The sequence below is a fragment of the Cnephaeus nilssonii genome, assembly GCF_951640355.1.
Source record: "Cnephaeus nilssonii genome assembly, chromosome: 17".
Classification (NCBI taxonomy): Eukaryota; Metazoa; Chordata; class Mammalia; order Chiroptera; family Vespertilionidae; genus Cnephaeus; species Cnephaeus nilssonii.
In genome coordinates, this window is record NC_137088.1 from 25,764,980 (window position 1) to 25,779,863 (window position 14,884).

Sequence of the window (14,884 nt, forward strand, 5' to 3'; positions counted from 1 at the left end):
GAAAGAACTTCATAATGAAAACAAGATGGAACTGAGACTTTTTCTGATTATGAATTAAACTAGATCTGTGAGAAGCTAGCTTAATCTTTTTTTGTTAATTGTCCCAGTTGCCCCATGCCATTACTAGGAAGGCCACCACTCAGGCAAGAGAACATTCACCAAAACCATAAGAAGTAAAGTTCTTTAATAGCATTTATACTCAACATTAACCTATTCTTCACCACACAGCTAAATAGTTCAGGACACAAATGTTGCCCATTTAGGTTGGCACAAATAGATCTTGGCACACATACAGAACTGTTATAACTGCTGTTTCTTACCTGAAGTAATGTGGTCACATGCTTTTGACCATCTTTGGTCCATAAAGGCATCATGCCCAGCTTCACTGCGACAAGGCCTACTCTAGAGGAACCTGGCAATTAAAAACAAATGAATGTTAACACAGCTTTTTCAACTTTGCCAATGCAATGCAACAGTATTTCCTGAATCATGGTTTCAAAATAAGGAGCAGGCAAATAAACATGCTAATATATTCAGAGTAAAACACAAATATTCCCTATAGATGTAAGCATCTTCAACCATGCCTAATGTAAGACATTGGTACTCAATACATTTCCATATACTGAACAAGTATAAGAGAAGGGCACAAAAAAAGAAAACAGTTAAATGGATATATTGTGGTTCTTTTTAAAAGTATGTTTTTACTGGTTTTAGGGAGAGAGGGAAACATCCATGGGCTGCCTCCAGCATGCCTCCTACTGGGGAATAACCCGAAACCCAGGCATGTGCCTGACTGGGAATCAAACTGGAGACTTCCTGGTTCATAGGTCAACACTCAACTCCTGAGCAACATCGGCTGGGCTAATTCTGATTTTAAAATAGTGGTATTAATAGAGGGCATGATAAATCCCTTATTATGCTTTGCTTTCCTAGTATAAATATCAAACGTCATTAATTAGAAAACATCTAATTCCAAAAAGTTAGCAGGGTTTATAAGGATGACACAAGTGGTCATATTGCTAAAATATGTTGGCCTTCCCCATGACACTTAGATTTGTTGCATAAATTGATAAAAGTTACTCCACTGTGCAATTCAACTGTTTATAATAAACCCTAACCAGAGCTCACTTTCTCAATAGGAAAGGCCTTATTCTTCTTGATCTGTCCACAGGTGGGTTTAGCACTCTACCAGGCACACAGAGCTGACTCTGGAGTTGCCCTTGGCAAGCCTGGAATGCTAGAATATCCTAACTGGAGACATCTGTGTAACATAATTTAGATCATACTCTTCCAGAATTTTTCCCCCCTGATTTATTTTTATAGTCTTTTTTTTTTTTTTATCTGAAGGAAGAAAACGTATGCAGAATGATTCTCATTTCACATACAAAACAGCTTTTATTAGTAAATCTTGATTATTATCAGACATTCACTAACAGCAGAATAGGATGCTGGTAATAAACATGCAAACCAAACCACAACGAAACAGACCCACTTAAGACATGAACAATAACTTCAAGAGATGATAAATCTATCAAGCAGTCACTATAATTTTGAATGTGCCAGCCACTAAGTAATTATGAGAACTCATCATATACAAAATAACCACCTGGTTCCCAAGGATGTATAGGCCACGGTTCATCTTTCAGAGGGCACAGTTTACTGGCTAATTGGGCTTTATTCTCATCGGAGACCAACTGCTTAACAAACTCAACATTTTCTTCAGAAAGATGCTCATCCCACCAAGTGCCACTCTTGCCATGGAGACTTCTAACTAAAAGCCAGATGTCCGTTCTGTAAAAACAAAAATTGAAAGAACAAACCACAGTTCAAAAGTTTCTCCAGTTAACACAAAGAGAGGTCACGTGCATTGGAAAGTGTCATCAGGGCCTTAGGAAAGGGCTTGGATTCTGTGCACGTTTTTCTCCTGACATTCCTTAGGATAATAATGGGGCTCACGTTTTAACTGTTCATAGTTACCCTGGAGGAAAAGTTCTTCGTCTTCTCTTCTGGGGTGAATAGTTTGCTAACAAAGTAGTCCTACCTAGAGACAGGAGAAGCCATTTGTACGTGAACCTTAATATTTCATAGCCAGTAGAAGTGGCAGAATATGGAATGCCGATCTTTCTCTGATACGCTCCTCTCTTCCCTGCAATGACATGGCCTAGGCTCAGAATCTGAAGAAACTGGATGTGTAAAGACATGACCTCTGGTCAGCTGAACACACCAGGAAAGCCCTTAGGGACTGAGGTCTGTAAGTCTTGCGCGGAGTGTCAGAAAAGTAAAGCTCTCTGTAGTCTATCCTCCTCTTGTAGTCTGATAGATTATTCAGGTTAGAGTCCCAATTTGCACTTATTAACTGAATGGCCATGGGGCAAGTTACTTCTCCTGTTCAAGCCTCCGTTTTATCTGCAAAACGGAATGATAGTTTCTGTAAAAGAGAATGATTTAGCTCACGTGAGGCTTAGGCGCCTAATACACTTAACAGAGCATCTCGTACACAGCCAACGCTCACCAACTGGCGTTTGATTATACGATCACAGCTGTTGGTAATGCTTGGGGCCAGTCGCTCATACGCATTAAAAACAAACAAAAACAAAAATCAGCCCTTCGGTCCTTGAACGGGCTTCCTTAGAGAAACGCTCCTTACTCTTCTATACTTCAGGTCTGGACACAGCCCCTTCCTCTTCCTCCCAGGGCAGAACCCTCTGTACCCGGCTTTATCATTGTTCAAAGCCGTAGTTTTGCAGGGACTACCCCCTTCGCCCCCCAAACACACACACACACACCCTGTCTCTCGCCCGCACTTACCTGTTCCCGAAGCACCCGGCAGCATCCAGGCCCCCGGTGCCGCGGCGCAGCACCTGGGAGCCGGCCAGAGCCAGCCGCCTCCAGCCAAGCATGGAGGAGCCGGACAGGACTCGGGTCGCTACACTTTCGGGGGACCCTCCACCCTGCTTTCAGGGAGTCCCCACGCTGCTGTCACGCGTGCACCGCAAGCCTCCCGGAGCCGTCCCGCCGGCTGTCTGCCTTTGCCCTCCGGGACGGAAATAGCCGCCGGAGCCTCTTCCGGTCCGTTCTGAAATGCGCTCCGGGCACCTGTGTCAGCCCCCGGAACTATAGTTCTGCCTCCGGAATAGTCCTACTTTGTGTAGGGGTTAGTGTGGGGAGCCAAGGACTGATTCTCTCTCCAGGGAACAGAGGGGGGAAAGTATGTTCGTAGTTTAAACTTTAGAAGAATGGGGCGTATTAGGGACAGGATTCTTAAGGAAGTGAAATCACTAAGCAGAGCTTGATTTTCTTATACTGGTTTATGTTCCAAACAGGCTAAAACGAAGTTGTTATTTTTATATTATGCATGAAGGAATACAGACTCAGAATTTGGCGCTGGTCCCAAATAGCACATCTGGCAGGTGGATAGAGCCGGCCCTGAAACGGGGCTGGCATGTGTTAGCAATAGAATATGGCCAAGGTGATGGTGTGTGACTTCCAGGGCTGGGTCATAAAAGGTATTGCTACTTCTGTCTTTGTCGAGTGGATTGTTACCTATGGGGAAAGCCGGCGGTTACATCCTGCAGACACTCCAACAGCCCTGTAGAGAGGCCCATGTGAAGAGGGACCAACTTTCTAGCCAGGTGTGAGCTACCTAGCAAGTGGATCCTCCAGCCTCAGCAACCCTTCATATGACTGCAACTCATGAAGGAACTTGAGCCTGAACTACCCAGCCAAGGAACTTAAGGGTTCCTGACAGAAGATATTGCCAAAGAGAATAAGTGATTATTCTTATTTTGAGTCACTAAGTTGCAGGGCAATTTGAACAACAATAAGTAGCTAATTCACATTCTGTACTAACAAAGTTCTGTCTTTGGTTCCAGACCCAGCCTAATCATCCTGTGTGTGCCGTAGGCATTCATTCCACTCCAGAGTCTGTTTCCAAATTTGTCAAATGGGTATTTGTAGAATTTGGAAATAAGAACTTAAAATTTTAGCTATTTTAACGCCCTCTTTTTTTATAGCTATCTGGCTAGCCTGGCTTAAAAGGTCCAGAATATGGTCAATTCGGGGATACTACTTGGACTTCAGTAGGCTCAAAATCTTTGCTTTGCTTGCTCTTCCATTTCACCTATTGCTGTTGCAGTTACCCCGGGGACTTTTAAATAACACTTTGAAACTTGGAGAAAAAAATCCCATCTCTTCATTCTAGCCATGCTAACTGGTTTTCCAGTTACATAAAAATTGCCCTTCATTGAACACACATGTCTTGAGGTGTGCTACATGAAGAAGCTGGGGTAAAAAAGTACTTGCCTACTATTGCAAATAGTCAGCATTTCCTGTGCATATAGTGCGCTATAGTATGTGCTATTATGGAAGCTCAACACTGAAAGACTGCCAGGAGCACACCTGAACTCAAACAAGGTTAAGTTCAATTAGCTTGTTGCAGCAAGAAGTGCCTACACCTAAAGGAGGGACTTGTTATAAGATCTAGACTTATTCTGGGTGATTTTAAGGTGGGTATACGTGAAGCAGGGACTTGTTTTGAAATAAAGGCTGTCAAAAAGCAAGAACAGTTCAGCAATTGGGCATCTTGATAATTGTGTTTCAGAGGAAAGAAGGACAAAACAAGACTAGGGATGATGTTGGTAAGAAAGCAGAAATCATTCAGAAGAAGGAACTGTTCATCATTTTGTACCAGTGGTGTGGGTTGGGTATGATCTGTTAGAAACAGTGTGTTGACATTCCATTATAAATTACACTGCAGTCTGATTACTAACAGGATTAATGTTTACTCTTTTAGTATATATTTTTTCACTAAATAACAACCCCATGTGATATACTATAATTATCTTAATTTTAAAATTGATAAAAAATAAGTACAGAGATATTACATAACTTAAGTAAGATCACTCTACTAGTAAGTGGTAGAGCTGAGATTTAAATCTCAGCCATGTGACCAGAGAGCTTGCGCTGTTAACCATTTTGTTTCTTTGGCTCTCTATGAAAAATCTGTTACTGTCCTCACATTAGAATTTCTTTATGGTTAAAGAAGAAAACTGGCAAACATATGACACATAGTGGTCAATGAGGATCGAGGAGGCAACCATTCAGTCTAACATTTGCCCCTAGTGTTAAATCTCTCTTGGTAATGGGGACCTTGAGTCAATGAAACCCTCATCAGGCACCACTGCTAAACTGAATCAAAGCAAAATGTGTGTCATCTGTTATACAGCATGTCTCCTGATTGCCAGATGGGACTGAGAAGTATCATTATAGTCAATTTTGTCACTGCAGTATGCTGCTAATTGACAAAGACCAGGCCCAATTCTTGAGGGACCCAGCCAAGGCTATTTTTATATACTCAGGTATGTCCTCGAGTCTCCCATTATTTCTGATATCATCCTTCAGAGACTGGCTTAGACCCTGGGACCCTGATACCACTTTGTCTCTGTGAGACCTCAGTTCCTCATTGGAAGAAAGATAACCTCCATAATCACGTTTTTAGAACAGCAGGTCCTCAAATAATGTCCTTTCATTCATTTGTTCTAACATTGATGAGATGCTGTAGGAACGTAATTCTTTATATCAATTAGCTTATGGTAGAATTGATTTTGTTATATGTCATTTCCCTTAAAATCGCAAAACCTATTGATGACATTAAGTGAGGTTTTACTGTACTGCAATTTCATGATTCTTGCTCCTCTAATTCAAACCAAAAGATAATATAATAAATGTTCTCCTTATAAAGTAAAACATTAGGCATAGTTTTATTTTTGAAGGAGTATGTTTCAAACCAAGGGTTTATTGGAAATATTTTTTCTATGTGCTCTTGCCTTTAGGCTCTTCAGTTAGTTTTTATAATGTTTGTGACATGTTCTGTATGGTTGGTTTACTGCAGAATAATACATTTTTCATTGTTGGTTAATTTGCATTTTATATTCATTTATGCCATCTTAGTTCATAACACGCATTATATTTGAAATTAAAAATCATTTTAAAGTGAGTTTAGACTTTTCATTAAATTATCCTTGGCTTCCTTCCATTTTTCTAAAGACAATTTAGCACATTTTAAAATTGGATGAGGGAATAAATAAAACGAACTTGAAGAAATTTTGAACTTTGAGACTTAATTGCTGGCTAGTATAGAAAACTTAAAAGGCCATATTGCAAACTCCACAGATGCTCATTCAGTAAGAAGATGAATTCTGCTTCAATGTCCCCCATCAAGACCAAATTACAATTTTCAACTTCAGTATAATGATTTTTAAAGCACAATATTTATTTATAAATTTCTAAGTCAGCCCACAGACTGTGGGGCTCCCAGAGAGGATCAGAATGGAAACACATTTGGTTTGAAGAAAGCCTTAAAAAAAAATAAAAGCAGTGTGGCCATGTTGTGATGGGCTTTCAAGTTTCTCGGCATCCTGCCCCTCGGGTTGTATTCAGAAAGGTTCTGAAACTTGATGTACTTAAACGTATGTGCATTTCTTTAAAGTTCTGTGATGACTGAACAAAAATGTTAGTGACAGACAATGGAGAATCACATGTCAGGGGATCCAATGCTTTCAGCCAACGACAGCCCCTTCCCCCTGGTCTTCCTTCTGATGCCAGGGCTGTTCTGACTGCTGGAATGTGACACTAGACCAGTGATTATGCTTGTCACCTGGAACCATGGTCAGGGTGTCCCCTCTGACCCCAGAATATACAGAGTCTTGAGAAATTCCTAGAAACCAATTTGATTTAGGATTTTGATTATACATGGAAGGGGTCCCAGAAGAATGAGGAAAAACTAACACATTGCTCTTGCTAAGTGGCATATTTTAAGTGGTTTACATATATTAACTCATTTACTCCTAGGAAGTAGCCACTAGTATTCTCATCTTTATGTATGGGAAACTGAGGCATAGAGAAGATTAAGCAGCTCATCCAAATTCACAAACCTTAAGTGGTGGAGCCAGGAGCTGAGCCCAAGCAGGACAACTCCGGAGTCCAAGTGCTTCCATGCTCTATTGTCTTGCGTCTTTTCCCAAGAAAAGAAAGCTGCATAACACAATATTGGACACTCAACTTGGCCTCCAGACGTTTCCCCAGGTAAGCCAAGACTGGGGAGTGCTAAGTCTGCATCTTTAGAGATCTAATCAGTCTGGATCAGAATCAGTTGGGCTCAAGAGAGAGCACGGAGGCCAAACTGCTTGAGATATCCCCTCATTCAATCATATACAAACTTCTTGTCAATAAAGAAACAGGAGGCTCTGTAATGTCCTATGTCAGAGCCTCTTAAATTTAAATGCACATAGATATTACCTGGGGATTTTAATAAAATGCAGTCTGATTTGATAGATACGAGGCGAGGCCTGAGAGTTTGCATTTCTAATAAACTGAGGATGCTGTAGATGCTGCAGGCGAGCAGACCACCCCACACTTTTGGGCTTAGAAAAACCACTATTTTATTATTTGTATGGCTTCTGTTGGTTAGGAAATCAGAAAGGGCACAGTGGGGATGGTTTGTTTCTGTTTGGGCCTCACCTGGGATGACTCAAAGACCAGGTGATGTCAGCCGGGGCGGGGGGCTGAAATCATTTGAAGGCTCATTGGCTCTATATCTGGTGGATGATGATACCTATCAGGCAGGACCTCAACTAGACTGTTTGCTGGAGCACCTGGATGTAGTCTCTCCATGTGGCTGCTTGGGCTTCCCTACAACATGGTGGTTGGGTTCTAAGAACAAGCATCCCGAGAGAACCAGGAGAAAGCTATGTTACCTTTTATGACCTAGCCTCACAAATCACATGGGATTACTTCACTTAAGACACAAGCTGGCCCAGATTCAAGGAGAAGGAACATAAACCCACCTCTCAAGGTGAACATGTCAAAATCACACTGAAAGATGAGCACCTGGGATAGTTTCAGCCATCTTTAGACAATGTAATTTGCCAGAAACACCATGTGTCTGTCCACGTGAAGGAATGGAATTGCATTCAGGTAGCTGCAGGGGGTGACCAATTGCTGACTACCATGACAAACCTACCCTGTAAAACTGTTTCAGATTATGTCTGGTTGGTTTACAGGAAAGAAAATATTTATTCCAGCTTTTTTTTCTGCTTCCTAGTACAGCTTCTTGGTAAATAACTAGTATTTTCTTTTATTTAAAGAGACAAAGGCCAGGCATGAAGGACTCTACATGCCCAGAAAGACTTGAATACATTCCAGCATGAGCAACATATTCTGGGACAGGAGACTGACCATCAAACCAGATGAGCCAGTGACCTTGAGTGCCCTTCCAGCTGGGCTTGTGCATCCTAGTGGCAAAGGAGTGGGCAGCCAAGGTAGGTTTAGGAGGAGGAGTGGCAAACTGCAAGGGGCAGGGAGGGCACTGCCAGGCTGCTCAGGAATCAGGTATTGACAGTGGTTCCTCCATCTGTGGCATTTAGACTCCAGCCAGCTTAGCAGGATCGTCATGGCAACTCGCCTGTCTGTGCTGATGAGCTGACACAGGATTCCCTTAGTAACCAAAGAGCCCGGGAGATGGTGCTTAAAATAATCTTTTATGCCCAGGCAGAAATGTCTTTGCAGTTTTATTAACCATGAAGCATCATGGGGCATGGTTTTCACTCCCACTTTATTTCAAAATGGAACAAAATGGTTTTTTAAAGCAGGAATTTCCAACCAAGGGCCAAATGCCGTCTTCGCTCAGCAAAGCACACATCCCGCTGAAACAGATGACTGAGAGGAGCTGCTGGTCACTATTATATAAATTACCTTCAAATAAACCAGGCGATCTCTGGCTGAAATCACTTGGCTTCAGCTAATCTCTTTTCTATTTCCTGTTGAGTCTCCTCCCCCAAGCCAGTCTCTCAGTAGGGAAAATAGTTATGCTTGGCAAGAGTTTAACACTTGGGCCATTGAGCCAGAGTTCCTTGCATCTGACACCATCCCTGCTCACAGCACTTCAATTTTCCCTCATCCCCAAGGCTGCCTCCTCTATGAGGATCCCTCGTCATCGCCCTGGCTGTTAATTCCTCTCCTTTCGTAGCACTTACCAAGTGAATATATGTTCTCACAGGGTATTATTCTTTTTTATTATAAGTACTGAGAAGCCTCAAGTTTATAAACCATACATTCTCCACAAGAATGCAAACACTTTAAAGGCGGGGCAGCATATTTCTTCAGCCCTCCCGGAAGCCCTACCTTTCTACAAACTTTGGAAATTTTAGCAGTGATAGTTGCACAACTTTTAAATATACTACAAATAACGAAAGTGTACATTTTGAAAGAAAAATTTTATGGTATCAAAGGTATATGGAAATCTGATGTGAAATACCGAGAGTAGCCAGAATGACCACACCAACAGGATGGGCAACCCCAGCACCAGCAGTTGTCTGAAAGGTTCTGAACTTATGTTACCAAATGTCTAACAGAAGGAAAGGGTTCTGCCTTACTCAGTGACTGGCTCCTTCGGCCTCCTCCTCCACCAACATCAGGAGAAGCTGAGGACTCCATACACCCCTGCGATTGGCTAGGAGGAGTCTTTTTCAGAAGTGGGAAGGTCTGGATTCATATCCTGTCTCTGCTACTATTTCTATGCACCTGGGTGTATCACTTGGTTTTTCTAAGTTTCCTCATCTGTAAGATATAATTTTATTATTTTTATTTGTTAAAATATATATATTTATTGATTTCAGAGAGGAAGGGAGAGGGAGAGAGAGATATAAATATTAGTGATGAGAGAGAATCATTGATTGGCTGCCTCCTGTATGCCCCTTACTGGGGATCGAGCCCGCAATCCAGGCGTGTGCCCTTGACCAGAATCAAACTTGGGACCCTTCAATCCCTGGGCCAATGCTCTATCCACTGAGCCAAACTGGTTAGGGCTGTAAGATATGATTTTTTCAAAAACCTCCTTCACAAGGCAACAGCACAGATTAAATTAAATTATATAGATATAGATATCCTATATAATAAAAGCATAATATGCTAATTAGACCAGACGTCCTTCTGGATGACCTTCCGGATGAAGCTGGGGCTGCGAGGGCCGAGGCAGAGGCAGCTGCCATGGTGGGCGGGGGCTGAGGACAGTGGGGACCAAGCCCTTTGCATGAATTTCGTACATCGGGCCTCTAGTAGATATATAAAGTGCTTTACACAGTACTTAGCACATAGTAAGAACTAAAACATGCTGGCTACTGTTATTAATATTTATATAGACATCCTGTTAGATATTATAGTAATTATGAAAAATCTACACTTTTCTTCTGAATGCAATCATGCAAGATTCCTAATGAACTATTAGGAGATCTTTTTGTCTTTCTGTTGGCCTCTGGTGTCTTTTATGTCCACGTTTACTGATCTGCTTTTAATACTAAAGAAATACAACATACACAAGAGTAGTGTTTTCATTGTTTAAAAAACATCATCACCATCATCATCTTCAACACCATGGACACCCATCAGGGAGCCAGAGCTATTTTCTAGACAAGGTGTAGTATGCTAAGCCCACGCCCCTCTCTTCCTTCCATCTCTTCATTTCTCCTTGAAATTCACAACTCTCAGCCCAGGAGCACTGAAGGGAGTGCCTAGTGTGTTCTGCCATCTTTGCCTTAAAGGAAAACAATTACCTTAGAATGAGTCAGTCATGATGGGAACAGTAATTTGTTTGAGAGAGCATGCGTTCTCTGGAAAAGAAATTGTTGCTAGACCCTAATATTGGTAATAGGAGCAATGAGAATGCTCATGGTAAATTCACTTAGTGAGCCATTTATATAGTGTCTGCTACAATGTTAAATGTTTTGCAAATATTATTTCATTTAATCCCCACAACAATCTATGAGGAATGTACGATGGCCAGAGGGGTTGAGTAAATTGCCTAAGACTACATATCTAGTAAACACCCCTAGTAAAGCCATATGCCTGGTACAGTCTGGTTTAGAACCCAGGTCTTCTAATTCCCACACCTATTTTTCCCCCCACTCTACATGATGCTGAGCCTTTAGGTTTGCTGGTTTGGATGACTGAAAGCAGAAGTTATTTATAAAATGTCTCCTTGCCTAAGCTATGGCCCGCAGAAAAGGGGAAAAATGATCTTTAAAGTGAAATATCAACTGGATTGGAAGTGTCTGAATGTAAAATGTCATGCTGAGTGGGCAAGTCCTTCTGCAAAAGGGAAGTCGGGAGTTGGTCATTCGACAAAATAAAGTACTAGTATATCAGAAATTGATTCTTAGGGAAATTGACTTTGTCACCTGAACTTGGCACTTTCTCCCTTGAGCACAGGGGAACGTCCCAGCACTGGGCAGCTGGGAGGCCTCAGGCAGTGGAAGGTGCTGGTTATAATGGATGCTTTCATGGGCTCTAAAGCACAATGGCTTTTTCTGAGGAGGAAAGAGAGGCCAGCCTGTGGGATAAGGAACCGTTCTCCCTTAAACTTTCCTCAGTACCCCCAACCCCAATCTTCTGCAAAGAACACCTTCATCAGGATTTCCCTCCTGCTTCCAAAAATGTGAGAGAGACTGGATCTTAATTTCTCCATTGTTTCATGCATAGATAGCTGAATTCTTATTCCAAACCCTGAAATGAAAAATGCAGAGGGACATCACTTAATGGACAGGCAGGGAAATAGAGGTGGTCGAGGTAGACTATGAGGAAGGAACACAGTGGGTTTCTTAGGTGGAGGAGAGGACACTGCAATTGCCTGCCCTTTTGCTCTTTTTCTGCAGTGGCACCGCGAATGATTTTATCCAGTCTAGAAACAGTTTATATCTCCTCGGTTTCTTTTCCATTTCATGTTAGAAGGTGAAGTAGAGGTCAGTGAATGGGCAACATGCTCGTTTCATTCAACAAATATCCAAGCACCTTCTATATTGCAAATCTCATGTGCCATGTGCTCTATATGTGCTAAATCCTTCAGGGGAATTAAAAATAAACCTGTTGGGCCTGGTGTGGCTCAATGGATAGAGCGCCGGCCTGCGGACTGAAGGGTCCCAGGTTCGAATCTGGTCAAGGGCACAGGCCCGGGCTGTGGGCTCGGCCCCCGGTAGGGGGCGTGCAGGAGGCAGCTGATCCATGGTCCTCTCTCATCATTGATGACTATCTCTCTCTCCCTCTCCCTTCCTCTCTGAAGTGTATATTAAAAAAAATAAAAAAATAAAAAAATAAAAATAAATAAAAATAAACCTGTTTTCCAAGGTCCTAAGGCAGAGTACTTACAATAAAATAATAGATAAATCATATTATATTAATTTGGATACGCCATTGGGTAAACTTCAACTGGGTTGGTAGCTGAAAATTCCAGTAGTAGACCAAGCTTCAGGCAAGGCTGGATCCAGAGCCCGATTGAGGTCATCAACATGCTATCTCGTTCCTTTTTCCCTTTTTTACCTCTTAGTCATCTTTCCTCTGTTTTGTCTTCATTCCTGTGAGGTAGCAGGATGACTTCCTGCTCACACAGACTCATGTCTTCACAGTGTAGCAACATCAAAAGAAAGTTACCCTCTCCTGAGAGCTCCAACCTGGGTTTGGATTATTTGGCCTGGCTCAAAACATTTGTTTATCCCAGAGTCAGTTGCTGTGGCAAACACCATCAAATGCTAAAGGTTTGTGCATTTTTCAGCTTATTTTAATTGTTATGTGTATCATTGATTTTTTTTAAGAGAGAGAGGTTGTGAAAGGGATAGAGAGACAGAAGCATCAATGAGAGAGAAACATCACCGATTGTCTCCCACACACCCCCTACTGGGGATTGAGCCCACAACCCAGGCATGAGCCCTGACCGGGAAAACCAGTGACCTCTTCGTTCCTGGGTCCATACTCACTGATGAGCACACTGGGCTCATTATTTGTTTAGTCACACTGTTGTCTTCTAGATGACACAACTTACCCATCATGCTAAAAACAATGATTTATATAGACCCCTTAATATATGCCAGACATTGAGCTCAACATTTTAAAGATATTATCTCCTTAAGTCCTCATGAGGATTCTAAGAGGTAGATGGCATTGTTTTCACTTTATATGTGAGGAATCTGAGGGTCAGAGAAGGTAACTAAATTTATATTTTCAGGGAAACATATTTCTGCCTGCTGCCGAAATTCTTGCCCATAACCATCACAATACTGCTTTCTTTGGGAGGGAGGGTCGGACCAGCTTGCTCACTATCTGAGCTGGAATGGATCAATGCACATCCCCCCAGTGAACTGAGGTCTGCAGAATGGCAGCCCAGCTCAGCACAATCTGATCCTGAGGATATTAAGTAAGGAGACATGGACAGATGTGATGGTCATTTCCCAGCCGTGGCTGTACTTGATGATGTTTTTAGTCACTTTCAATTCATTTGACTCATATTAAACTCTACATGAATTAGTTTAGGTTAGAAAATTATCTTCCCAGCCTAATCCATCCCTCTGGGTATAAGTATTTTTAATACCCCACACTCCAGTCCACCTGGGTTTGACATTTGGCTCTCTGATGGCTTTCCATAATGCAGGGATTGCAATCCTAGGGGACCCTAGCCGGTTGCCAAGGATTTACCGTTGGGTTGTTAATGAAGTCAGGAGGTCCTTATTTAGCATTTGTTTGTTACTTGGAAAAATCATCCAATATGCAAGAGGGAAGAGAGATCTTCCTTGTGAAATCTACTCTATCGGTTGATGATCTGTGAAAGAATCTCCTTCCTTAGAAATATTACCCTGGCCATCAGGATGGGAGCATTAACAGGGGAAATGGTGTCTGTCCATCTTAGAGTGACCCCTGCCACACTTGGGTTCTGTTTCAATTTTACAAAAGTATATGTGTGCATATAGGTACATGTGAAAGAAAAGGGCACTCCACATACTAGAAGAAACCAATGTATGTTTAAATCATTTTTAAAAAAATTTCCAGAAATTCCTGGGTAAGACTAGAGAATGTGACACTGTATTTACTTTCTGGGGAAAAGCATTGTTTTTGTCCCGTTAACAAGGCTCCAGTTTCAGGACTCTCTGAGGCTCTCAGGACTCAGAAACACAGACAGGAATGGAATGGCAGCCTACGTGTGTCCCTTCATGAATCCCTACTGGGCTTTTTAAAATATATATATATATATTTCTTTTTGTTATTGTTGTTGTTAATCCTCACCCGAGGACATTTTTCCATTGATTTTTAGAGAGAGTGGAAGGAAGGGAGAGAGACAGAGAGAGAGAAACATTGATGTGAAAGAGACTCATTGATTGGCTGCCTCCTGCACGCACCCTAATCAGGGCGGGGATCGAGCCTGCAACCGAGGTACATACCCTTGATGAGAATTGAACCTGGGACTCTTCAGTTCACAGGCCGATGCTATATCCACTGAGCCAAAGCAGCTAGGGCCACACTGGGCTTTCACAATTAGAAACCACTGCAAGTTCAATCAGACAGAAAATGCATAGAAAACCTCAGTGTTCTTGGGTAAACTTCAGAATTATATTATCCCCTCTAAACACCCAAAAAGGTCAGAGTCCCAGCCACACGTACAAGTCACAATATTTCTTTGCTGTGCTCTGCTTATCTGCAATGGCAGAAGAATCTTAAAGTCAAAGCCTGCACATGTGTTCGTTAGCTCTTTGCTTCACCTTTTTAATCTACCTGCAATCATGTCAACATTAAAAATTGTTTTAGTAAAACAATAATGTCACCGTCTGAGGAAGGCTCAGGTGCGTTTTGACACTGAATAAGAAAGGAGGATGGGATTGTGGGGATAAATGTGTGCTATTGTTGGCAAACGTGAAATTTTTGTAAGCATTTAATGAAGTGTTTTGTTTTTTTTTCCTCCTAGGAGTTCTTATAGCAATGATATATCTTATAACCCAGGACTTCTTAGAGCAAGCAAGGTATCTAGTGTGTGTGTGTGTTTTTTTTTATTCAACATTCAAGCATTTTAAAA

The 14,884-nt window shown here is 41.9% G+C and overlaps 2 protein-coding genes across 2 annotated transcripts in view; one reads left to right on the forward strand and one right to left on the reverse strand.

The window, feature by feature from the left end:
- Positions 1–3,043, reverse strand: part of MRPL3 (mitochondrial ribosomal protein L3) — a 43,891-nt gene extending 40,848 nt beyond the window's left edge. Inside the window, exons 1-3 of the mRNA XM_079795430.1 lie at positions 2,809–3,043; positions 1,607–1,791; positions 321–412 (exon numbers count right to left, since the gene is read on the reverse strand). Coding sequence (XP_079651556.1) covers positions 321–412; positions 1,607–1,791; positions 2,809–2,900 — 369 coding nt within the window. The 5' untranslated portion in view covers positions 2,901–3,043. The remainder of the gene's footprint in view (positions 1–320; positions 413–1,606; positions 1,792–2,808) is intronic.
- The window catches only part of NEK11 (NIMA related kinase 11), a 385,217-nt gene that overhangs the window by 287,488 nt on the left and 82,845 nt on the right, over positions 1–14,884 (forward strand). The gene's annotated exons all lie outside the window — the stretch shown is intronic.